This window comes from Condylura cristata, unplaced genomic scaffold (assembly GCF_000260355.1).
Source record: "Condylura cristata isolate star-nosed mole 26May11 unplaced genomic scaffold, ConCri1.0 scaffold00024, whole genome shotgun sequence".
Classification (NCBI taxonomy): Eukaryota; Metazoa; Chordata; class Mammalia; order Eulipotyphla; family Talpidae; genus Condylura; species Condylura cristata.
Genome location: NW_004567125.1, coordinates 1,442,174 through 1,469,487, shown reverse-complemented (window position 1 = coordinate 1,469,487; position 27,314 = coordinate 1,442,174). Strand labels below are relative to the sequence as shown.

The 27,314-nt window shown below is 47.4% G+C and overlaps 1 protein-coding gene across 2 annotated transcripts in view; it reads right to left on the bottom strand.

Moving 5' to 3' along the window:
* HIP1 (huntingtin interacting protein 1) overlaps positions 1–27,226 on the bottom strand; it is a 120,452-nt gene extending 93,226 nt beyond the window's left edge. For both annotated transcript variants that reach the window (XM_004688281.2, XM_012729039.1), the window contains exon 1: positions 27,072–27,226. In XM_004688281.2, coding sequence (XP_004688338.2) covers positions 27,072–27,191 — 120 coding nt within the window. In that variant the 5' untranslated portion in view covers positions 27,192–27,226. The remainder of the gene's footprint in view (positions 1–27,071) is intronic.
* Positions 27,227–27,314: the final 88 nt, after the last annotated feature.

Here is a 27,314-nt window from a genome sequence, read left to right as displayed (position 1 = left end):
AAGAGTCCAACTCCAAGGGGCAGGGCCGCGCTGTGTCTGTAGGAGTGGGGCAGACGAGTTCTTGGCAGAGACCCTTGAGAAGTGAGTGTCTGGAAGGCAGCCAGCTGTGGCCCGGATGAGAGGGAACTGGGTTTAGGGGTGATCTGCTGGCCGCCCCTCCGGATGAGGGCACCCAGGACACAAAGCCCCACCTGCCAGGCATCGGCGCAAATCCCCCACTCAGTTCTCTTGGGCCTGGCCCTGTGCCCACAGCCAGCAGCTGCTTCCCTCCCACGGCAGCCTTTGGTCCTCTCCTGGGGACAGCTGCACCATGCCAGGGGGTGGGAGGTGGTTCATCCAGGCCACCCAGCTCTGACTCCAATAGCAACTTGCAAGTTGCTATTCCCCTGCCCTGGAATCCAGCAGCAGACAGTGGCCCTGGGTGTCCCCTATTTTAGTGACAAGCAAACGACAAGTGCTTTCAGCTGACCAGGGGTTCGCTTCAAGGTCCCTCTTCATTCTCTCCTGAGGCTGGCTCAGCCCTACGCTGTGGCCATTGCCCAGGACCCCTGACCTCCCTCTGCAGAGCCTCCTGGACAGCTTGCAGGCAAGACAGTAAAGCAAACAAACAGTGAACGTCTAAAGAGAAACAAAGAAAACTTTTATTTTTTTATAAAGGAAATATCCACTCATTGTAGGAACTTCTTTACATGTATATATATAAGTGCATAATATAAACGAATTCTGGCAGTGCCCTGCACTTGGGCAGTCAGTGTCCTTGCAGGACGGCCAGTGACTGCATCTGTGGCTCCATGAGGAGCCCATGCCACAAACCACAAGAACAAACAGAGGGCGAGGCCTGTCGACACAATAAACTCCTGGGAATCCCAGGACTGACTGTCAGCTGGGAGAGGCCAATTGAGTGAGTGGGTTGTGACAGGTGTATGGTGTGCCCACAGGAAATCTGAAAACAGCATCACCCGTTGCCCTGCATACACGAGGTGGTCTGGAGTCGGGTCATTGTATTTGCTCTTGTTGGGGGAAAAGAACCAGGCAAGCCAAAGTATTGTGCCTCTAGTATAGGGCCATGGAGAGCAGTGCCCAGTGAATTGTTGGCTCTGGTTAATCACCATGAATGTGAATTCCCTGGGGTGAGGGGGCTCCTTGCCTGTACGCGCTTGCTCCTTGGTGCAAAATGAGGGCTGGCCAGTGTGTGAGCGCAAACTTCGTGCACTTTGCATGTCTCAGCATGCTCAGCAGTCAGGTGCCTCAGCCCCAGCAGAAACAGAGACTCACTTAAAAAATCTCATGGGAAAGGCAGGACCCAGTACACAGAAGCCTCAAGTTTCTGATCACCCTCCCCACTCAGATGATGAAATCCTGAGAAAACCATCTCAGTTGATACATGCTAGATATTGGTATAGTTCAGAGGAGATGTATTTTTGATTATTTAATATTTACCATCCAGACATAATTTTTACTTATTTCCCTCTTTTTCCTGTGCTTTCTCTTTATTTTTAACCAATAAAAAATTTTTTTCAAGGTGGTTAGACCATATTCCAGGCTTTTAACATCATTTCTCCTGAGGCTAAAGAATTCTACATTTTAAAAATAGTATGAATGGAATTTTAAATGATTGCTTAATACTCACTCCATCCTATGGATTCATTCACTCAATAACTCTTTTATACCTTCTCCATGCTATTTTCAAGCACTAGGTGTGTCAGAAATTATTCAATTACCTTTTGTTGAATGCTCAAGGTAGTTGATAATTTTTTTTTATTAAAAAGTTTATTTTTACATCATTTTTCACTTTTTTTTTTCATCTCAATTGTAATCCCCACGGGCTTCCCATCACCAAATCACCCCTGTGCCACCACCATAGTCCCGTGCATTTCCCTCCCTTCCCCCCCCCCGTTTTTGATCCCATTCCCCACTCCACCCCCACAGAAGGTAGTTGATAATTTTTAAGTAGAAAGATGTAGAGGGTTTTATATATTTCAAATTATTTTCTTAGGAAAAAATTCTTAGAAGTTGCCTCCCTGGTTTGGTAACTGTATTTTTAAGATTCTCGACACTTATGAAGTCACATCACTTGGTACTTTTTTTAATTACAAGGGTGCCTATTTTGTACTTCTTCTCATCATTCAAGTTTTTCATTAAAAAGGAAGGATAACTATCTAATTAGGTCAATTTTTATTTTTTTACTTATTAATTTTCTTGAGTTTTCTTCATTTGTTTCTTTTATATACTTAGAAAATACTCTATCGCTTTTAAAATATAATCTTATAAATATTTTAATAAAAATTATCAAAATCATACATGAAAATAGTTTAAAAATCAAGCAGCAGCACTATCAAGAAAGTGAAAAGATAGTAATAGAATGGAAAATATTGTAAAACATCTATCTGGTTGGTATCTAGTACTCAGAATATATAAAGAAAACCAACTCAATTTAAAAGTAGTTAAAGAACATGAACAACCTCTCTGGTGGCCAGGGGTTAAGTCTCAGCACTGTCACCACTGCCACCTGAGCTCAATCCCCGGCCCCGGAGGTGACCCACATGGCCTGGCAGACCTCTTCTGACCCGCCCACTGCTCCCCTCAGCAGTGTATTTCAGTCAGTCTGCCTGTTCTGCTACCTACTCTGTCTCTGGTGAATCTTCTCATCTCCCTGCACCTCTGGCCTGTCCCCAGTTCTTGTGTGCATAAATAAATAAATCTTAAAAAAAAAAAAAGAAGAAGAAGAAAATAAATGGGAGAGAACATCATGGACTGTGGCCAAAGACTATGGTGTGCTGGTGGTGGGAGAACCACGTGACCACACCTGTGGGAGAAATCCTATGTTGTCAGAATATTAATAAAGATGTAAAACAATGGTAGTACATTAATTTAAAACATTAACAAAAAATAAATAAGATGTAGAAATGAATATTAAGTGCATGAAAAAAAACTTCAACATCATCAGGTCATTAGGGAAATGCAAATCAAAACCACAAGACGACCCCATCACACCAACTGGGATGGCTATCATAAAATCACCACCACAGAAAGTAGCAGGTGTTGGCAAGGGTGTGGACAAACCAGGAACCTTTCTGCATCGTTGGTGGGAGTATAAAATAGTGCAGCCACAGGGGAAAAGAGTTTGGCTACTCAATGAATAATTATGACCCAGCAAGTCCATTCTTAGGCGTATACCCAAAGGAACTGAAAATAGCATTCAAACAAATACTTGAACATGAATAGTCATTGTATGACTATTCACAATAGCCAAAAAGTAGAAATAACCCAGGCCCTTCAGTGAATGAATGGATAATCAAAGGGGTATTACAAGTTGTGGAATATTATTCAGCCATAAAAAGGAATGAAGTTCTGGTCTGTGCCACAACACGGATGCAACTTGAACACACTGTGCTGAGTTAAAGAAGCTGTTAAGTTAAAAGGTCAGAAACTTTGTGATCTCACTTACACAAAACTTCCAGATGAAGTAAACCCATAGAGCTAGAAAAGTAGACTAGCAGTTGCCAGGAGCTGGAGGGTGGGGAGGAGAAGGAGGAATGGGGAGTGACTGCCCAATAAGTATGTGGTTTCCTTTGGGTGGGGTGAGGGATGGAAATATCTTGGAACGACACAGAGGTAGTGGTTGCACAATACTGTGAATGTACTAAATGCCACTGAATTGGTCACTTATAATGGTGGATAGTTCATTTTATGTTATGTGTTTAAAAAAGTTTAAAAAGCATCAAGAGGTAAGAACAGCTTCCAGTTAGCAACAAATAGTCATTTTCCCCCTCCTGTCCTCCCATTCCACTTCCCAAAGGGCAGTCTTGTTTTTTACCCATTTCCCCCTCCAGTGGGTACTCATAAATCTGATCTCTCTAATTCATATATTTACACTGCCATTTCCTCATTTAACAATTTTAAATGTTACCTAGTGCTTTCCTATTATACCAGGGAAGATACAATTTTCTTAGCTACGCAACCAACTCTCCTGCCTCACTTTTTCAACAGTTATGCAAATATTTTAGTTAAACAGTCAGTGTTTAAATTATGACTATATAAATGTCATTCGGGACACATCCAAGTGGAAAACTATGATTACATTTCCATTCTTCTTCACGTTTCTTTCTCAAAGGAGTTAACAATTCCTTTGTTAATTTATCTGCATAATTTTCTACACACACTTTCTGAACAAACACTCCACTGTGTGAGACGTTCCGCAGGCCTCCCTGTGCAGCGGGCCTCCCTGGTGCTCTGTGCGCTGCCTGCCCCAAACTCACAGCCCCGGAGATCGCCTCCTCCTCTTCTGGTCTCACTGAAGAGTATCGCCAGTAAAAGGAATTCACAGAGATAAATTTTTTTTCATCCTAGATCATCTGAAAATAGCTTTGTTTTGCCTTCATTTGTTAATAGTCTTTGGCTGGGTATGAAAACATAGATTGGAAAATAATTCTTCCCCAGAACGCAAAAGCAGGCAGCACCTAGCATCGAGTGCCACTCCCGACAAGCTCGGCGGCATCAGCCTTCATTTCTTTGCCTGGTGCCCATTTTTCCTTTCTGGAAGCTTGTGGAAGTCCCTCTCAGACCCTGGTATTCCAACATGGTGGGGTGCAGCTTCCTGGGGTGTCTTCTGTCACTGGCAGCTGTAGACATGCTCCTCACTCGGCTTCTTGGGTTTCCTCACCTCAGCTGCATCTACTTCTGTTTCTGAAGTGCCATAAACATTTGGATCATGAACCCTTGCCTATCTGTATCCCTTATCTGAATTCTCTGTCCTTTTTGCTACTTTGAAAGATTTCTTTGACATTATCGTTTCTACAACCTCATAAAGTTTTGAGTTCATTGCCCTCTGGAACTCTAGGACCATTTTGAATTTTTCTTTTGAACTTGTATTGTTTATTTTAGTTCTTTTGTTCATGCAGGGGCTTGACTTTACTTATATGTCAGTTGAACATTGGTCAGCTGTTTATGTTAGCAGTGAAGCGCTGAAGTTAACTGGAAGTTACATGAGGAGGTGTCTTCTCCCCTGCTGCCCAGGGTGGAGTTGAAGTCTGCAGACAAATCTGTCTCCTGCACCTGCAGTCTCCTCCCCTCCCCACCACCTTGGAGTTTCTGAAGCAGGAACACCTCCTCCAGGCCAGCTTCTCCAACCTGGTCTACAGATGTTGGGGAGGGCCTGTCTGATAGTATGGCAGTGGGGAGGAAGACAAGTTCATAGAGACTCTCAGCCTGATTCCAGTCCTGCTCTCCACCGGCATCACCACCATACGGCTGTCAAGTTTGGTCCATCTGGGCCCAGCAGAACACATGTGGGTTCCTCTTGTCAAGGTCTCGTTAATGCTTTCCAGAGTGTATTAAAATATCTCATCTGGTAATGTTTCTCTCATTCTTTGATAGATCTTCATCATTCTTGAGAAATGAAGGTGTGTGGCCAACCTACTACTTTAGTTAAAATGGTGTGCTGTGTTAACCGTTGAAGAATAGAATTATTTCCCCCACCAAACAGATATTTCGATATTCTAATCCTTGTACCCAGAAAGGCCCTAATTTGGGAATAGGGTTGTTGCAGATGCCCTAGAGAACAAGCTTGGGTAGAGTGGACCCTTGGTCCAGTATGAATGGATCTCCTATGTCCTCATAAGGAGAGACAGACATGCTGGCAGAACCCCTAGTGAAGACAGAGATTGGTACTGCGGTGATGTGCCTATAAGCCAAGAAAGGCCAAAGACTCCGAGGATGCCAACAAGCCCCAGGAATCAGAAGGGGTGAGGAAACATCCTCTCCTGTAGGGCTCAGAGCCAGGCCCAGCCACACCTTGGTTTTGGACTTTGGGCCTCCAGAAGCTGAGAGAATAGATTCCCACAGTTTCTAGCTGCCCACTGTGTGGTGCTTTAACCCAGCAGCCCCAGGGAACTCATACAGGCCCTTTTGTGATGTCACATAAATCACTGTTTCTCCCCACTGTGATGGTTCTGACTGCAGAAGAACTCAGATGTTCTTCTCCATTGCAAAATACTTCACATCTAGCTTCTTTAGGGTTTTTGTTGTTGTTTGTTTTTTTGTCCATTTTCTTCCTGCCTCAAATTTAACTTTTTCAACTATCTGGACTTCATCTAGGCATGTGGCCTGAGGTGAGAATCCAAACCATCCTCTTCTCATAAATGAGCCTCACCTAATTTCCCAAACATTCTTGCCATTCCTACTGACTTGTGAAGTCACCTCTGTAACAGCATTAATTTACATGCATATAAAGGCATGTTTCTGCTTTATGTATTCCATTCTACTAATTTGTTCATTCAGAGGCCATTAAATCAGTGTTTTAATCATTAAAATGTGTTTTTGCTATTTAGTTTCTCTTTGCTGTAATCTTTTTCAAAGTTTTTAAGTTACTCTTATTTGTTCTTACAGATACATTTTAGAAAAACTTCAGGTCCAAAATAAATACTATTGGGGTCTTAGTTACAAATGGGACACAGACAAATGACACAAGGACAAGTTGACATTTCTACAAATTCCATAGTTTCTCCACTTGGAAACAATGTACCTCTCTCCATTAATCCATCTGCTTTTTAATCTTTCAGCAAAGTTCAATAATTTTCATCAATCCCCTAGTCTCTCGGTACCCCTTCACATTTATAATATAGATCATCAGAATAAAAAAAGAAAGAAGCCAGTATTTAGCACACCCCAGCAGGCACTACTGGTAGAAGCATGTTTTAAACTTCATGGCACTGAATGCTTGCAACAATGAATCAGTGACTATTAGCTCTACTTATACCCGGAAAACCTGAGGCAGAGAGATAATTAGTTGAAGGTCACAGCAATAGAAACCGGTTTCAAAATGATGCAATTGGACTCAGAAGCTATCGTTTTATCTAAAATCAGCATTTTTACTATTCAGTTGTAAAAAGGAACGAGGAAGCTTTTTCTATGCTGATATGAAAAGATTGCCAAGATATCTGGTTAAGTGAAAGGACAAATTCTGGACTAACCTTTGTATAAAGTGTGGAAGAGAACAATCCCATATATTCACTTGTATCTGACAATAAAAGATTTGGATGGAAAAAGCAAGAAATCAGAAAATAAGTGATTCTTACTCTTGCTGTTGAGCAGGAAGTGGGAGACAAGAGAAGAAGGGGCCTTTTCACTGAAAAATAGGTGTATTTTGTGGAATGAAGTGAATGTATTACCTATTTTAAAAAATTAAATAAAAGCTTTCATTTGAATTAGCATCCATAAAAGACATTTAGGAGTGATTGGAGACTTCAGAGTCTCAGAAAGGTATTTTGTGGTCTTGCTGCTCCAGCGATTAGGAGCTGTTTTCCATTATACTTTCAAGAGGGTTCTGACCCCGAGGAAAATACACGATTGATTTTTTTAAATCTTGCTTCCAGCACTTGCATTCCTTATACTAAACTTCCTTCTTAATTCTAAGGCTTTTCCCATTGATTCCCTGGATTTTGTGAATAGAGAAGGGCCCCAGGGTTCCATAAATGTGTGTAGGCACATCAGGGATACAAGTGGGAATGCTGAAAACTGTGGTGGAGACAAGAGTGTGTTCTCCATATAAAGACATTAAGTTCCAATTTTTAAAAAACACTGTGTGGGCCAAACAAAACAAGCCCACAAAAGAATCCAGCCCTTGGGACGCCAGTCTGCGGCCTCTGCTTACGTCTTCCCTGTTGCACTACAGGTCACACTCCCCCGCCGGTCCCTCAGCTGCACCCCTCGCTCTCCTTGTCTTCCTCCAGGCCCACCTGCCTCTGGAAGCTGCCTAGGCTCCTCCAGCCTGCACTGAGCTTCTCTTCTTTCTCCGCGGCTGCCAGGATTAGAATCACTTCAAGAGACAGTGGGGCCCTGAGCCTTTAATATGCAACTTGAGACAGTTAATCCTCCTTCTGGGCTCCTCCCACCCTTTCTGGCATCCTCTTCTATGGTTAACAGACTGCAGTGACTGGTCAGCCCACCCATTCTTCCACCAGTCTAGTGAACTCAGCAATCAAGTCTGATTCATTCCTGAGTCCTGGTGCCTGGCACTATGGAAGTTTCAGAAGCTTTATCTGTTAAATGATGACTGTTGTGGGGGGCAGGCTTTCCAGCTAGCCCACTTGTCTAGAACCATGACAAAGCTTTGCAGAGCAGCCAGAAAGGGCAGCAGGACCCTTGCCCTTGAGGAACCAGCAGAGCTTCCATGAGGGCCTTTCACTAAGAACACGTCCTCATGGTGGACCAACATGGGGCTTAACATCCAGCTTGGGATGAGGGTGAGAAAACCTCATAGGGCTTTATGACCCCGGTAAGGAGCACCCTTGTAGCCCCTCACTGATGTGAATACCCCTTTACTTCCCTGTGCTGAAGGACTATGTAAAACTTGACCTAGAGCTAATGATCTCTGCAGGGCCTCACACAGACAACTATGCAACTGCCCCCCCGGTTCCCTCCATAACATAAGGCACGTACAGTAGCCACAGGACAGAAGCTCCACCAAAGCTGACCGGGTGGCAAAAGACACGGGGAAAAGCGACTGCTATACAAAGAGCAGATTCCACAAAGAGAACAAAATACTCCAGGAACTTTAAAAGGCCTTTGAAATAAAAATGTTGAAAACATTCAACAAGATGAAGGAAGAACAGAAACCACATGGCAAAAACTAGACCTTGTAGTTTGAAAAGAGCAAATGAGTTTTAACAAGAGCCGAAGAGAAATCCTAGAAATCTAAGAGTAAATTTAGACACCTAAAGAGCGAATTCATGGATAGGAAGAATCAGAGGAAATGGGTGAATCTGAGAAGATCACTGAGAATAAAAACAGAAAGAAAAGTAGACAGGAAATGTAAGAGAGAAATTAAATAAATGGAGAACAGAACAAGTAGTTCCACAATGCACTGCAAAAGGAAGAATAAAGGGGAAAAATCAAAGACAACCTCTAAGAGATGATAGCTGAGAACTTTTCCGAATTAAAGTCCCAAGAACAATGAACTAAAGCATCCAGTGAACAGAGTACACAACATTAAAAGAAAAGAATACTTCATGCTGTCAGAAGATCCAAGGGGATCCATAAGTTAGACTATTTAGGTGCCTGAAGACAACAGAATAGTAACTCAAAGGGGAAAAGAAAAAGAGGCAGCAGGAACCCCATCCTGCCCCACTTACTATTCCACCTCCATCTACCTCCAATATGAACAAAAAGTCTCCACCAAGGGGGAAAAGGAAGCCACAGAAAGTGGCAGAGGAAGGCCACCAAGAAGATATACACATGTACACATGTGGGCACTTCACCTATCTGTGTCTACATGTCTGTGAATGAGGATACTTCAGGCCCACATGCAGTGGGAAACAAAGACGTCCCAGACCATCCTCACAACTGTTCATACGTGTCCTTCGACAATTCTGGAAATGCCAATTTTCTGGCATTCTAGAAACAGTTGGTTTTTGTTTTAAAAAAGCAGGGAATCCAACCTGGTCCCATGTTTTCACACATTTTAAAATAACTTCAAATGCCTTCTCAAGAGGTAAAAATCATGTGCTGGTTAATTTCACTTACACCAGAAAGTCCTGGAGCCCTGGACAAAGGACATTATAAAAACTTCTCTAAGGCCTCCCTGGTAGCACAGCAGGTTAGGACGCTGCACTGCAAGTTAGCTGCAACCACTTTAGTGCGATCCCCAGCCCCAGAGATGACCCACATAGTGCAATAGACCTCTCCTGACCCACCTGCTGCTTCCCTCAGCAGTGTACTTCATCAATCTGCCTGTTCTGCTCCCCACTCTGTCTCTGGTGAAGCCTCTCACTGCCCCTGCACCTCTGGCCTGTACCCCAATCCTGCATGCATAAATAAGTAAATATTTTTTTAAAAAAACCTCCAAAATGGACAACCTGAACAAGAGCCATGAGAATGACTTATACTTCACATGGCAGTTTTCCCTACTGGTGCTGTTCTACGTGGTCTTTTGTCTCCATATTGTTAGGGGGAAAGTATGTCCTGAAGGAACTCTATGATAGAGTTTTGTGAACTCCACCCCTACTCGTTATCGAAACTACAACTCCCAGCAATACCAAAGGGAGGACTGTGAGGACCCACAGGCAGAGCTAAGCAACCACTTTTGGGATATACATATGAGGGTGCCGTGTTGGGCTCTCTTTCTCTCTCGGCCTCATGGCTGGTGGCTGGTCCTTTGGCTCTTGATGAGCTTTCAGGGTGCTACTGGAGTTCCAAGTCAGCGGAACTGGTAGGACGCTCTAGTTAACTTGTATCTCTCTCTCTTTCCCTAGGTTGTTCCTTTTTCTTTCCCCTTTGTAAATAAGCCCATTATTGACTCTTTTTGTGTGTGTCTGCAGTACAACTGAATTTTAAGCGTGGGGGTGAGGACCCACAGACAGGCAACCCAGTTCACACTGGGGTGCCCTGTAACAGTATCAGAAGGGCTCCCTATCTGTAGCGATACATTCTGCTAGTGAAGGTTCGGGAATTCCCAAAACCTGTTAAGATGCTGTGTTTCTAACGTGTTAACCATCACATTCGTGTCACCAGGGTATTCCTCACAAAGGGTTTGAGGGTTAGTTATAGTGAAAGAGTCTGAGCTCTGGTGTCCTCTGCTCCTGGACAAAATGTTCCTATTTTTAAGCTTGAATAGGAGTTGAGAAACTCTTTTTAAAAGTGTGGCAACTACATTGCAAAAGGTTTTCAATACTATCATTCACTGATGTTGTGTACTAGTCACCAAGCAAGATGGTAAAATGGAGACACCTTCACCCATTACAGAGACCAAGGAGTCACAGCACAGTTTCTTACAGAAAGAGCTACTAAGTTTCTCTTTACTTTTCTTTTACTTCCTCCCAGTGAAAGTTCAGAATTCCTAGAGTAGCTCTCTCTCTCTTTTGCTCTATTATATATATATATATATATATTTTTTTTTTCCTTCCCCCTTCAGGAGCATTTGACAAACAGAAACACTATGTCTCTCCACATGATCCTGTCTGCCAAATGAAGTGCAAGGTGTAGGCCAGAGGAATCAGTCCCTCCTCCGTCAAAGCCCTACCCCACAAACAAGTTCCACCCCATACAGCCCTCCACCCCAATGCCTGCCGCTCCTGACATGTCATTGGATCAGGGAAACATAACCGACAACCACCAGCTGTGTCCTAATCTCTGCTCCTTCGGCTCATGGGTCAGCATGTGGGAGACAAAGATGCCACCAAAGTAGGGACTGGGTGAGACTCCTGGAGGTGGGCTGGCCGCTGGCTGGGGCAGCCCTTCCCTGAGCCCAGCTCTCCCGGGCTGGTGGGAAGGGCACCCTCGTCCAAGGCCACTGCTGGGCAGGAGGTTTAAAAATACCGAGACAAGAAGGAATTGTCAAGAAATAATTGCCTGGCAACAGGAATCGAAGCCCAGGGTGCACACTGGTGACAAACATCCTGTGAGTCCCTAACTGAGACATGACGCCTCACCGCTGCTCCGTGCCCAGCAGACCCACAAAAAAATGGGGTGACTTCACTCTTCTTTCCGGAAAAAAGAGTTATTTTTTCCCTCCTCTTCTGTGTTCAGACGTAACATCACCAACGTAGCTCTTTAAATATCTGTGCCTGGAGGCTATATTTAGTGACTATTTGGCCCTAAAAATGAGCCTGATTTCCTGTGGCAAAAAATTCTCAGCAACAGGAGAGAGGCCCAGAGAATGCTGAGGTACTGACAAACAGCTTTAAAGCTCGCAGTGTACAGAGGGTATAAGGAAAGGAGCTGTTTGCCTTTTCTGATGGGTGACTGGAACCCCAAATGTCATAATAAAAAGGGGAATCATAATGGAAAAAAGAATAAAAAAGGTAGCTGCCATTGTTCTGAACACTTACAAAGTCATTCTGGAGAGCAGCTTGTCCGGGACAGCCATTTGGGGCAAAATCAAATGTGGTGCACAGTCCTCTTCCTGAGAGGCAACCCTGCCATCTGTTCACTCATCCACTCACTCACTCACTCACTCACCACTTGAGCATAAATGTGGGCAAAGCCCAGCGGCCTACAGGAGCTCTAGGTCATGGGGTACATCAACTTGTGGCATGCAGGCACCCCTAGAGGGCCCAGTGGTGGGCACTCTCACTGGGGTCCCGGGGACGACATGGGGGAAGAGACACACCACCTACACTGGCCAGTGCCCTAGGTCTTTTCATCCAACCCAAAAAAACCAATGGCAGCCCATGATCCCACACTACAGGTGAGTAACATTCCCAAAGTCCCCATAAGAGAGTAAAAAACAAAACTGGAAAGGCTGTCTGCCTGCAAGTGTTTAACTACTATGTGCACCCCAGCATTGTAGGTGGTGGTGGGCAGCCGTCCTGGGGGCTGGGTGGGGAGGCCCCATGCCACACCAGCCTTCCAGGCCCAGGCACGGGGGCGGCTCCTCCCTGGGGCGGGCTGAAGGCCTTTCCCACCTTGGAGACAGCCTGGGCAGTTTCCCTCCTCAGAAGCCACCCTGCCTGGTCCCTTTGTTTGGGGGTTCTGTGGTGCCCCCAGCGTGACCCCCGAGAGCAAGGGAAGGCATGTTCACTTAGCCCTGACTCAGGTTTGCCAAGCTACATGCCATCCTTTTTATTTTAAACATTTCAGTTTGAGATAATTTTAGACTTTCAGAAGAACTGCAAAAAATAGTACAGGGTTCCTGTACCTCTTTGCCCAGCTTCCCAGCTTCCCTTTATATTAACTAGCATCTTACATAACCACAGGGAAACACCCCAACTAAGAGACGCCCCTGGGGACCCCACCATTAGCTCCAGCACGGCGTTTTCTCACCTCCACAGTCTTCCCATTGCTGTCCTCTTCCTGCTCCAAGGTGGAACTCCGCTGGCCTTTAGCTGTCACCTCTCCCTAGCCTCCACCAGTCTGTGACAAAACCTTACCCTTTCCTGGTCTTATGAGACCTTGACATTTTTGATGAGTTCAAGTTGGTTATTTTATAGAATGTCCCTCAGTTTGGGTTTGTCTGATGTTTTCTAGTTATCACATTGAGGTGCTGGGCAAAAGCCACAGACTTAACTTCATAACAAGCCACAGCTACATCATTTATGAGTTGACCCAGATTTCTAAGGCCCTGTAAGGATGTGTACAAGGCCCTAGTTAGCCTGGGTTAGATAGCCTCCCTCCTTCTGGGTTTAGGGACGTGTCCTTTCACACCCAGAAGTACTTTCTAGCTTGGAGGTTGAGCAAGAAAGCTCCAGACAGCAACTGTCATCACGAGTCTTCATCATCTTTATGAGTCCTCACTTACTCAGTCCCTGTCCATGTTCTCTTTCGACCCCAGGATGACAGGAGGGTCACACGCCCACTGTGTTAAGTGGTGACTGCACGTTGGAGAGAGTAGCGGATAAATCAGTGACAAATACACAGAATGACGTGAACGAAGAGTGAATTACTCCAGGAACAGCCGTGTAAGCAGGGAAGGAGAGGACATGGAAGCACACTGGGGCAAGCTGCCCCAGAGTTACAGCACCTGGCAGAGCTGATACCGCTTTTGGAGTGGAAAGTCTAGGGGGTGAGGCGGGGAAAGTGCTGGTGGTGGGGATGGAGGGAGCAGATATGTCAACAAAAGCTCCATCTGTCTTCCCTAATGGCAGGTTCGTAATAAAGGTTGTAAGAAAGCACTTTAAAAGCTTAAATCTGGTTGTTTCTGGGAAGCAGGAAACAGTTGGGGAAGGGGAAACAGCTGGGGAACTGCTAGCTTTGAGTTACCAGTCTGTAATGACTGTGACCATGTCTGCCTTTAATGAGAATAAAGTCCTCCAGTTCGTCATGCGGGATCCTGGCCCCACCCGCAGTGTTCTGACCCATGGGCGTGTGTTTCCCACCAGCTGATCCTTGCTTTAGGCCTAGCTTTTCCACTCTGGACAATGCTCTCTGCAGAGCCTCCATCACCTGAGCGGTCGTAGCTGAGCCAATCTAGCGCCATAAAGTCTTTCTTGAGGCCTTAGAGCCAGAGATGCAGATTCCGAGCAGACCGTCCACCCGAAGCACTGCTCAGAGCAGGCTAGCATGCTCGCATCACAGCCAGCAAACACCAAGACCCCTCAGTAATTCCTCCTTTGGCTCTGCATACTGTCCTCTGAATAGGTACTTGAAGTCTGGGGGGATTGCCCAGTGCATGTCCTGTTAGATAATTCTCAACTCAGGCTTCAGGGTACAGACAAATCAGGAGAGCAGGACCCATTCATTTACTGACCCAACGGCTGTGTGCCTCCTCGATGCCAAACAGTATTCTAAGCCCCGGTATTCTAAAACCAAGGTGTCAGCAAGTACTAGGGAGAAAATGACAATTTGCTAATATTTCTGAGCGCTCACTTCATGGGATGCAATGTATTGTTTGTCATGCATTTTCTCATCTAATCTTTCAACAGGTAGGTAGTTTTATGACTGTAAATACTCTTTCAATAGATCTCTACTTCACTTATGCAGATTAACTTACGCCCCCCAGGATCTCTGTTAAGCAGTCTTCCTGAGACCAACAGCCTGGCTCTCAAGCTTCTGCTCACAAACTCTATCGTCAGGAGCACAACTTAGACCTAAACACAGGTATATCTGCCTCAAATTCAGGCACCAACTTTCCGTAGGGACCCTGGGCAAGCAGCTTTTCTTTTCCAATCCTCACTTGCCTCTAAGAAATTAGATTGCACCAGACAACAAAAAGAACCAGGGAGGTCAGGTCAATGCATGAAGCAGGCCAGTGAGAGACAACAGGGAGTGGTGGAGACTGGGAAACCTAACCAGTGTTTACATACTAGCTATTATTTTTATTATTTTAGGAATTGAAAGAAATACTGCAGCTGCCGGTCTGAATCTCTATCCCTTCCAGTGCTCATACTCTCTAAGTCAACTAAGATTCAGTAGATTGGGCCACAGGCTTACTCAACAGTATCATTTCAGACACTACATGTGGCCTTTGATTTAATGTCAAAGTTTTTCTGGCAAACCACCTTTGTTATATGCTACAATCAAGGCCTAATGAGCTAATACCAGGAAGACGAGGATCAGATGATCCCCCCGAGTGGTGCAGTGCTCAGCCTGTGTAGGGGTACCTGACCGAACTATGGAGAAAGTCGGAAAATGATGCCTGGGCAGAAGTGACCAACTGCAAAGGCTTCTCAGTGGGTAGGTTTTCTGAGTAAGTGCTTTTGGGAGTTCAGTTTTTGGGGGTCATCTGACCAAAGAGTTGCCCAGAGAAACTGAGGAGGAAAGGTCTCATAGGGAAGTGACAGGCAAACAGAATCAGCATCCAAAGCTAAGAATCAGGATGGCAAAACTAGAGAAACCAGGACCATTTCCTGTCATAAGGCATCTGCTCCCCCAGGGCTATCCTCAGGACCTGCCCTTTCATGGGATCACGAATTCTCTAATTCTCTGGGCAGTCTTACCCAAGCACTTATTTTATAGAACCTGACTACAGGCCCAGGGCCATAGCAGAACAGAAAGAACCATGGAGAAGCAAGGTTCCCCATTCTTAATCCCAAGCGGCTGGCTGCTCAGCGGCACAGCCCAGGAATAAGAGGACATTCCAGACCACCACTGTGAGTATCAGGGACCCAGCAGGCCCACCCAGCAGGCCCACCCTGCAGGCCCAACCTGCAGGAAGCCACTGGTTTAGTCCCACCTCTACTTCCTGACTTTAAATCGGCAATCTCTGCATCAGAGCACCTCCATGATCCCACAGTAACACTGGGATTTCCCACCCGCCTTTCTTAATAGACAGCACGGCACTTGATCAAAAAGATTCTTTTAAGGTTAAGTAAATTATATCTGTGATCCTCAAACTTGGAACAGCACCAAAGAACTCCCTGGCCCAGCAGGAAAGAATGTTTTGAACAGGCAGCTGAATTGTTTTTCCAGGATAAAACTTGTGTGAATAAGTGCCAAGTGTGGAAATCCAATGTGTTCTTTATGGCGATGACAGGCATGAATGAAATAACAGTGTTGTCCCTCTGGGTCTGAAAGGGTGGCCTCCCTGGGCTCCACCAGGCCTCCTGCCCTGGAGCACGAGTTACCTGTTATCATCTTATATTAGCTTTTATTGCTGCCCAAGCAAATTATCACAAACCGAACGGCTTAAGACAACACCCACTGATCAGCTCCCAGTTCTGTAGGTCAGAAGGCCAACGCTGGCTGGCTGGGCTGAAATCAAATTATCACTGGGCTGCCTTCCTTACTAGAAGCGCCGGGCAGTGCCGGGCAAATGTTGCTTCCAGGTTCATTCTGGTGTTGGTAGAATCCTATCCCCTGCAATTAGAGATGGGACAAGCCCATGCCCTTGCTGGCTGCCAGCCAGGGGTCACCCTTTACTCCTAGAGGCCTCCCCTGAGTCTGTCATGTGGGCCTCTAACACCCAGAGCCTGCAATGGCACGCCAAAGCCTTTTTATGCTTCGAATTTCTCTGTCTTCCCTTCTGCCACATCTCTCTTCTGCTTGCAGGCAAAAAAGGTTCTGTGACTAGATTGGTCCCCAGGCCCCCAGATAACCCAGGTTCCTCCCTCTACCTTAAGGTTCTTTATTTCCTCTGCAACGGTCCTTTAACCATGTCATAACATATCCACAGGTGGCTATGTCGAGGCGGGAAGAGGCTCTAATTCAGCCTACTGCATTTTGCTTCACACTCGAAGTCACAGAAAGAACACACAGCAACCCAGGGGTGGAACATGGATGGTGGTACTGGCTCCCAGCCACTGGCTCTGGGTGTACCAAGACCCATGGGAGCCTTTCCCTGTGAATATGTCTCTCCCATGGATCTCCACTGCTAAAACATGCTCACCGTGACTGTCCCAATATTGCCAACTCTTTGAATTCTTTCCAATATGTTTCAAGTCAAATACATCGACCTCTGGGCTGGACACCCATTGTGGAGTGAAAATTGGGCCTATTCCAGTCTCTGTTATAGCAACGATTAAATAAAGTGATAACCTCTTAGCATGCATCATTAGTTCACTCTGAACATGGACAGCAGCCCTACTAGGTGTCAAGCATTGTCTTGGGGTGGGAAGGCCCACAAAGAAGGCTCAACTCCAGTGCTGCTTAAGAGTCCAGTGTGGAACAGAGACCCAGAGAAGCACAGTCTGACACACGGAATGACAGAACTACGGGGCACAGAAATAAAATCAAATACACCTGCTAGGAAGCGTGGTAGAAACTTCCCAGAGGAAGGGCCATCAGAGGTGGGACTTGAAAGATGAAGAAGAGTCTGGCAGGTAGGTAAAGCAGGGGGAGGCATTGCAGGCAGAAAAGTGTGGCAAGCCCTGGAGAAACAGTGAAGCATTAAGCCACGCTGAGAGAACTTTAAGGGTGCTGATGGGCTGCCCTGCAGGGAGACTGGCAGAGCTTCAGGGCTCTGTGCTATCAGGCCAATGAGCTTGGGTTCGCTTAGAGTTACACAAAACAGAGGTTTTTTAAAACCTCCCTGGTGGTGCAAGGAGTTAAAGCACAGCACTATGACACTACCCACAGCCACTGCAGCACCAGTTCAATCCCTGACCAGGGAGGCGGCCCACATGGCGCAGCAGACCTCTCCTGTCTTGTCCGCTGCTCCCCTCAGCAGTGTATTTCAGTCAGTCTGCCTGTTCTGCTCTCACTCTGCCTCTGGTGAATCCTCTCACCTCCCCTCCACTTCTGGACTATACTCCAATTCTTATATGCATTAATAAATAAATCTTTAAAAAATAAAGAGAGATACAAGCAGTTTTACCTTTTGAATCTGAGCTCTGCCAGCCAAGTTAGATTCCATACGGGTAGAGAAGCAGGGCAGGAAGGCCACTTAGGCACTACAATAAGTAGAGGTGGGAATGCTCTGGAGAGCACTCAGGGAGCAGAAGGGAGGTCCTTATGACTAGCTGCAGGGGCACAGAGAGCTGTCAAGAAGACCCACTGGAATGGCCAGGATGGCGCATCCACTGAGATTCTCTGAGACTGAGATCATGGGAGAGTGAGCAGGCCTATGGAAGGAGACCAAGCAGGCTTAGGCGTGCTGGGATTTCCTTGGCTGCACATGGGCCTCGACCATACAGGGAGCTGGCCTCAAGGGACAGGAGGTCTCCAGTCACTCTCAAGCCTGAGTCAAGGAGCTGACACTCGGCAGGAAGTCCCCTGAGGACAGCCCCAGTTCAGGCAGAGAGCCGGGTTCCTCAGGGGCCCACTTGGTGGCCCCCACTGTGCTTTCACTTCTAGATTCAGAGTCAGGTCACTGGGACTCAGAGTTCAGAATCAGGATCCAACATGGCTGGTGCTCATTCAGCCCTTTACTCAAGAGTCGACCCTTTGTTCCACAAACCCTTACCCAGAGATGCTCAGGGTGAGGAAACTGAGGTTATAAAGAAGAATAAGGAAGGCCACGTATACTGTTTGGAATGCTTGCTATGTGCCAAGTCCAGAGAGGGAGAGCCCTGGGTTGATGGTCACTCAGAGGAGGTGGCCTGGGCCTTGCTCAAAGAAGCCATAAGCAGCTTATGCTCATGTCTCCCCTGAAGGATTATGGAGCATGGGTGTGGAGAATGTAGCATCCGACAAGACAGAAGCAAGGAAAACCAGAGAGGGGACCCAACAGGAGTCAGGCATGGCACACAACACCACCTGACCTAAGCAGTGTCACTGTGCGCTGGCCTCTAGGACACGCTGGCAGAGACCGCAAAGAACCAGTGTGGGAAGAATCCCAGGTAACAATCCCTATGCTTCCAGAAACTCATAGTGCTTCTTATGGCCCCATCATGCATAATTTCATCTAAATCTCTGGAACACAGTCAGCCTGAGGTTATGTGTTCCAGAACTCTACCATCTAAGTCTTTGGTTTTATTAAAAAACAAAACCTGGAGATACACTTTCTTCTCTATTGTCTCTGAGAGCTTTTCGTTACCTAATTTGTTTTGTAACCCTGAGCCCTGGCTGGTGCAAAGCCCTCTGCTAGACGCTGGAGCTGAGTGAGGAACTGGGACCGGTCTGCCACCAAAGGAGGTAGACACAAGACAGAGATGAATGGAAGCCGAGGGCAACATGCTAAGTGTGGGCTAATGATAGGTCTCAGCCTCACAGCTACATGTCACAGCAGTGCTCGGAATATGCTGCTTGCATATGAATGATTCATAAATCAAAAGCTTCCCAGATCCGGGACAGCATTAGGAGTGCTGCCACGGGGGAGGCTGCATTTGAGAGCAGCCTCAAAGGGTGGGCGGATACGTCAGTGGCAGGTTCTTAGCCTCCTCAAGACACTCTCCTACGCCCTGGGAGGAGTTTTTTTTAAACCTTTTATATTCTGAAATAGAATGTAAATATAGAAAGCTGCACAAAATGAAAATGCACTGCTTAATGAAGGATCATAAACCACCAGCCAGGTCAATAAGCAGACGGAAAGCAGAACCTCGGGATCCCCTTGCAGCCCAGGGACCCAATGACCTCGGGTAAAGGGTTCAGGCACATTGGTGGTGAGGGTGGTGTGGTAACGCACTTCTGGGGAGGGATGAGCCTATTCCCCTAAATCATATATGAATCAATGTTACTTCAATAAAAGAAGGCAAAAAAATCCCCCTTGCATACCCACCCAATCATTAACTTCTGTACCCAACAATAACATCAACCTATATTTTATGGTAGCCAACCCCTTTCTCCTTTACAGTTTTCCATCTAAACAGCATCTCTAAATACCAGTTTTGCTTTGCCTGTTTTTTGAACCTAGTATAAATGGATGCATACAGAAAGAGTCCTTTTGGGTCTGCCTTTCCATCATTCAACATTATGTTTCTAAAATTCATCCATGCTGTTGAATATAACAAATTTATTCATTTTCATAGGTGTGTGGTATCCCAGTAAGACTATATTGTAATTTGTTAATCTATCTACAGTTGATGGATTTGGGCATTGTTTCCAGTTTTGAATTATTACAAAACATGCTAATGAATATCCTCCTTTCATGTATTCATTTCTGTTGGACAGCTAGCTAGCGGAGGAATTGCTAGGTTACTGAGTTTAAGATAATAGCAGACTGTTTCCCAACATGGCTGTACCAGTGTACAGCCCTATCAGTAGTGCATGAACATCTTCACTGATTCACATCCTTGTCAACACTTGGCATTGTCGGGTTTTGTTTTGTCTTCCATTTCAGCCATCCTGATGGGTATATAGTAGTATCTCATATTAATTTCCATTTCCTTGACTACTAATGAATTTGGACACATTTCATATGTTTATTGGTCATTTATTTACCCTCTTTTGTGAAGTTACATTCCTTGGTTTTGTTTTTAATCTTTGTTTAAATTATTTACATACTCTGGATACAGGTCTTTTGGTGGTTATACGTGTTGCAAAATCTTCTGTGAGGAATCACAAATTCCAAGTCAATTGGAAAAGATTTAGAAAACTCAACTTTTTTACCTTTTCTAAGTGACCAGTCCCAGACCACGTGTCAGCTCTGAAGGCAGACATGGGAAATACATTTGCTCTTAGATCCCCTGGTTTCAATTCTCAGCTGGTCACGTCCTCAATTCTCTCACTTGAGTTCTCTGGGCCTCAGCATCTATACTCAAGGCCTAACCAAATAACTTATTGCTGGCTGTTCACGGCTGAAGAGAGGTTATGTGTAAACGTGCCTTATAAACTGCAAACAGTGTTAACAGTTGTTAAGCTAGAAGCAGTCAACCAGACTGGCTTCAGAAGGGCCCAGGCTAGCTTCCTGAGCCACCCCACTGTGTTAATAGCATAGATAGGACAGCAACCTTTCAGATCCAAGAAAATTCTGCTCTCTCTTCCATTGTCAGGCCCAGAGGACACCTCAAATCCCTCTTATTCCCCACAGTGTCAGGCTGTACTGCCCACAAGCTGGGAACAGGACTCCTCCCTGCCTGCACAGGCAGGAAAACAGGAAGCAGCCCCCACCCTGCCAGGGGGTGGGGCTGACAAGCTCCCTTTCCTAGGTGGGCATCTCTCCAGGCCATCAATCCTCGCGAGGCAGCAGAAGCACTGGCTGTCAGCCTGCCCTGCTTCTGTACCAGGCTGTGCCCTGCACCCCACCCAGATCTTCTCCATGTTTCATCCCAAGGTGGTGGGTAAGTGGGCCACTGGGTGGGGGCATGAAACAGCCCACATAGATGCCAACACAAGTGCCAGGCAAGGAATCCCTCCAGTGCCCTAGCAGGACTGGAAACCTAGTCTCCTTACCCATGGGGACACTGCCATTTCTCCCTAAGGTATACCATCTTCTCATGCACCCCACCTCACTGGTACTCAGACCCCACCCCACATACAGGGACATTTGGAAAAAAACACCTTTTCAGAGAGCAGCTGAGAGCTCAGAAGAAACACATGTCTTTATTCAAGCCCTTACTCCACAGTGGAAAGCCTGCTCTATTATAGGGATTTCATAAGCTATGGCATTTGAGAACCTGAATGGTTGGTCCACAGAAATACTTTCCAGCCCCTTCATCTCAAATGAGAAGTCAGCAGCAGAGCTAGATTCCCTCACTATCCAGGGAGCCCTTTCCTGTGACACTGCCTCATTTTACCACCCCCATGTCCTGCTGTGCCCGACCACCGCCAGCACCACCTCCAGGGCCCGGGACTCTAGGCCAGTTGCTCTCCCTTGCTGGTGAGATCTTTGAGCTCAGAAAGTCTGCACCTGAGCCAGAAAGCACTGGGAAGGCCCAGACCATGTTTTAGGAATGTTTATACAATGTTCTGAACTTCACGGAAATGTAAATAATTGACCTTGGGCCCTAATTCTGTTTCTAGACTCTGCAAGTTCTCTCTTCAGGGAGCTGGGCAAGGATTCCCTGGCACCCTGGGTTCACCAACCTGGTATACAGGGCAGGCACATAGCAAGAATTAATCACTGGAGAAATCAAAGGAGACAGAGGGAGATCTCCAAAAAGTGCAAAGGAGAAGTACTTTGCAAGCAGGGACCTGTATGTAGCACCCGGGCCCCCTGCAGATCATCCAACTGTTTGACACGCACACATGTGGCAAAGAGGCCCCACAGCCTGCCTCACGCAAGGTCCTACTAGGCACTGAGGCCCAGTCCCGCCTCCCAGGGCTGACAGTCTGGAAGGGAAGCCAAGAAGACTTGGTTGAATGAGACATACAGTAGCTAAGGGCCTGTGCACTTGAAGACATGACGCAGCAGGGGCCTGTGGGGTGGTGGGGCGCAGTGTACGCTCAGGCCTGAACAGGAAAGGGACCCTGACAGTGTCGCATCACACAGGGGGCTTGGGGAGCCAGCAGAGCTTCTTGATTAAAGAGAGTTACAGAAGCAGGGCTGCGCTCTGGGGAAAATCCATCTGACCCTGGGCTGTTTGGGGGCAGGAGATGAGATTACTACAATGAAGGCAGAGGGTAATAGGGCGGGAGCAAAGCAAGGAGGCGTGGGGACGAAACATGTCACAGAACAGAGTGCGACCGAGGATCAGCCTGGCGCGGCCTCAGCACCGCACCAGGGAGAGGATGGGGACGTGGCCAGACGTGGGCCTAGGGAGGCTGGGCGGCCCACAGTGAGTTCAGGGTGTGTGTGGTTTGGCAGACGGGCCGGAAGTCCAATGGGAAGTGGTCACACGAGCTGGGAAGTCAAGAGGGAGATGTGGGGAGTTGGCGTCATAGAGCTGAGAACGCGTCATAGAGCTGAGAACAGAAACCATCAGCTGGAAGGGAGGGCAGGGGAAGTAGACAAGAGATAAAAGAGAAGTGGGGTGAGGACGGAGCTCCAGGAACCCCAACTGTTAGGAAGGAGGAAGAGAGGGGGAAGGGGCCAGGCAGTGAAACAGGGATGGCAAGTGTAGAAAGCCCGGCTCTGCGGGCAGTTCCCCAGGCTGAAGTCCCTGCTGTCACTCCAGAACCTTGAGATAAGATTAACCTCACTCATTTCTACCTCATCTGTGAAACAGAGCTTAGAATTCTGAAATTTGTGGCTAGAACTGAAAGGCGTGGCCCGGGAAGACCATACCGCCATGTGGAAAGTACACTTACAGCTGGCTCTTGTCGTGAGCAAGGTGAGAGGACACCAGAAGAGAAGAACCTGACGGCAGAGAAAGTGCCGAGCACCGCCTAAGGGGTGAGCACCAACGAAGGCCGCAAGGAAAGGCAGGAGGACACCGCTGGTCAGAAGCCATCCTGGGCGGCCACGACTGTGTGGCTTTTTAATGCAACCCCCAAATCTTCCAGCTGGCAAATCCAAGGCTGAGCATGTGCAAGATCTGAGCAAGATGGGAGAAGCACCCTCCCCACTTAAATATGGAGAGGAGGACTCGGCCAGCTGATCTGGAAGCCCTGGTTTCAATGTTTCCTCACCGTGTTGTCAGTGTCCAGAAGACCCTCATGCACTGTCTGTTTCTGTCTCTTCCTCTCTAGAACCCAAGTCTCTACCTTACTCATCTCTGTGTCCCCTCCATGGTCTGTGCTCACTAACCACAGGTCAGGAAAAGAAACAAGCCTTAAAGAAAACCATTTCCTGGTGAGGGCACACGGGTGATTTGGTGATGGGAAGCCCACAGGGATTACAACTGAGATGGAAAATGCACAAAATGATGTAAAGATAAACTATTATTTAAAAAAGAAAACCATTTCCCAGCTAAGTAAATACAGACAGGGTATTTTATCTGTTTGGAGCAGGAGCCCTTCTGGGTCATTCTAGAATCACGCAGTGTGAGGTCAGTGTGGTAGAAGAGGCCTGAGAGTTGCAGCTTAGAGTCCTGGGTTTGAACCCTGACCTTTCACTGACCGACTGGTGACTGTGGACAAGTTACCAAGCTCATATCCGTATAGTGAGGACAAGAGGATCTGGCCCCCGTGTCGCCCAAGGATGGCACCACATGCTTTGTAAGCTCTAAAGTGCTCCAGGGCAAGGTGTCACCATCTGAGCAGGGGTTTTGAGAGCAAGACCTGCTTTTCATTCCCCTAAAGCCTGAAAGTGGTCTGTGATGGAGGATGCATCAAAAGAGATGGGCATGGTGACAGGTAGGCCCTGGGAAAGAGCCAGATAAAGTGCCAGGGTGCCAAGGGAGCTGAGGAGGGAAGGCTTCCAGGAAGAGGCGGGCAGGGGAGCAAAGACAAGGCCGGTCTGAGGACACAGGCAGCTAAATGCTCCCGGGCCGGGAGGGAGGCAGGCAGATCAGGGCCCACTTACGGACCTGCACCAGGGCTCCCAACAGAGGCCAGACCAGGAGCAAACTTAAGGCAATTAGGAAAAATATCATTTACAGGTGTCCCTTCTAGCCCAGAGCTGGCGTACCTACGCAGCAGCAGGCCAGGGCGCCCTGCGGGAGCGCCCTCACCGGGCAAGGGGGAAGCACTAGCAGAGGCCTTAAGGGGCGAGGGGCCGATTCTGCTCCTGTCACCACCTCCACCAGGATGTCTCATCCTCACCCGTCTCTGGACATTTCTTCCTGGTGCCATTCCCCATTCCTGGAATGCCCCCTCCCCTCTCTTCTACCCGGCAAGTACTAACTCAAGCTGAAGGGTGGTTCCATCGTCGGTGAGGGTCCCAACCTCTTTCTGTTCCCACAGCCTGTACTTTGGCAGGAGCTCCTGGTGATTATCATATTACCGAGTTACTCTTCTGTTCCCCTACTGAAGAGTTAATCACAGCATGCACCACTACGCTTCTGCTTTCTTCTGTCTGTCTCCCTAGTCCGATTATAGCAACAATCACTGAAAATAGTGTTCCACTGTTTATAAAGTTCCTTCATGCATATTATTCAATTTAAACTTCACAATAAACCTGTGATAGATTATCTTTATTTTACAAAAAGGAACCCAAGGCTTAGAAAAGTCAATTTACCAGAAGTCACACAGCCTGTCCATGTACCTGGATATAAAACTCAAACCTCTTTTCCAAAACTCAGAGGCAATTCAAGGCTTAAAGTTAGGACCAGCTATGTGTCCCTGGGCAGTTTACTTAACTTCTCTGTGTCTCAATTTCCTCAAGGTAAACTGTGACTAATATTCACCTCACAGGTCTCTCAAGATTAAGAAAGGTAATACATTAAAGTACTGAGAACAATGTCAAACACAGTAACTAGTTATAGTTATTATTACCTTGGCTGGTTCTCATGGTCATTTAACTCAAAACTTTTTTCCTAACTGACTTTTATATATCCTAATACACTTGACAGACAGTCCTTAAAGGAAATAACTTTTCAGAGACTGACTAATGCTAAGTTGTAGGATTGTTCCTTTCTCTTTTTCTTCACCTCCTAGCACCCTGATAGTGTGAACAACAGGAAAACGCTTTTCCCGCTCTGGTCCACTCCTCTTCACTCCCTTCTCATGCCCATAACAGCCACCAGTTAAAATTTAGTCGACTACAAATGTTTCACAGAATGTAAAATACTGGAAAACTCTGACCTAGACTGTCCTTTTTGGGCTGTCCCTGGATAACTAGCGGAGTCAGACATGGTGGAAACTTTCACAAACCTAATTTCTATCACTCTAATGGGTCAGTCTTAGGCACATTTCTTTTTTGCTCCAGTTTTCATTTATTTGAGACTAGCTGGAATGGGTTCCCAGAAAATAACACCAATATATTTTCCTTTCCCATTGGAAAAGAAGGAAATTCAGACTGTTTTGTATAGTAAGGAGCCGCGTGTGATTAGGCAGCTAGTTGGGGAATACCATCCAGGGCAGATGGACAGAAAGTTTCCTCCTTTTCAGCCACCCTGTCCACAAAGCCAGAGGGTAAGCCTCAAACCACCTGGACCTTATGGGGGAGAGGTGGCATCTCCTCCATCCTGCCTGGGGCAGGATGATGCAGGAGGGACCTCCCTACTCACATCTCACAGACACACCTGCCACAGGCCAGGAAAGAGGAGGATGAAGTCCGGGGGGTGGTGAAAAACTTGCTTCTGTGCAAGATTCCAAATTGTGAACACAGAGTCAGGTCCTCACAGGCTTTTCTTTCTAAAACCCCAAGCTCTCCCCTCACATGATACTGCTTTGGGGGACGTGGCAGAACACAGCAGGGTGACCAGACTCTGGCAGGGGGACCCTGCTGGGTCTTCAAAGGCTCCACTCTGAGAATAGGAGTGAAGAACAAATCTGCCCTTACAACTTTGGCACTAGGATTAAAAGAAGTGCTGCGTCCTTTGAAATGGATTTTGCATACGAACGAGCTGATGAACACCATAAACATGTCAGCTTTATTCAGTCAAATCAATACAGCAGGCATTAAGATTCTTGAGGTAAAAATGGATTGTGGCTTTTTGTTGATGACACTGAGGAATTTTGGCCCCCAGCCCTGGTCAGACTGCACAAATAGGGCAGGCTGCTTGCTTGGTAGCTGTCAGGCACATCTTGGGGGTGGAAACCAAACCCCAAGTCAGGGTCTGGGCACCAACCACTGGGCAGCTTGTCCAGATCAGCAGTTGGGCTATCCGGCCAGGAGTCTCAAGTCCTGCCCTTGGCCGTACCCCTCTTCCAGCACCCCCCACACTCCCAGTCATTTTCCAAGCTCGTCACACTTTGCATTTCCTACATTCCTTCTCACAGCTCAGACCTCTTGGGGCTGCCGGCTGGGCCTCAGAGGGGCCGACAGCTGGGGGTACTGTGAGCCAAGCAAGAGGCACCAGGAAAAGGGTGTTGGGGATGGGGGGGGAGACAAGGGGGATTGTCAATGCAGCCGGGAAGCCATCTCCAAAGGAGGAAAGGGTCCCCCGCTCTTCACATCCCAAATTCAGCACCCCACTTACCGCCCCCGCACTTTCGTCTCCAAGTGCCCAGCCAATGCGCTCAAGTGTCCGGCCAAAGCGCTTTCCCGGCCTCCATTCGTCCCCTTTGCGGTTGCTTTCCCTCTGGCCTCCCCTGACCCTAGCCCAGCTTTCGCCCGGACCAGCTCCCCTCTGCCCAGCTCCCCTCTGCCGCGCCGCACAGATCTTGCCAGCTGCTCGAAGCCACCCTGCCCTTTCCCCCGGGCTGGCAAGGATGCCTGGGTTCCCCGACCTTCCCGGGACCGCCCAGAAAAGCGCATCAGATACCCTTTCTCGCTGGCGCCTGGCCTGACCCTTCCCAGGGTCTGCAAGACTCCTCCTCCCCTGCCTGCTCCTCCTGGACACTGCGTCTCTCGGGATGCCCCAGCCACACACGCCAAGGGGTCCCCCGGTCCTCACCTGAGTCCGCTCGAAGCTCTCCCGCTCGGCAGCCTCCACCCCCGCGCCGACCGCGCGCCGGCTCAGCACCTTGGGCAGTGGATTGGGCACCTGCTTCATGGAGCTGGCCATCCGATCCATGTTGCCTCGCCCACCAGAGTCGGGGCCCTCGGCTGCCCCGGGATCCCCACGGCGCCGCCCGCCCCGCCCTACCCGCTGGGATCCGGCGCTAACGGGATAGCTCCAGCCCCCATTGGCTGGGAG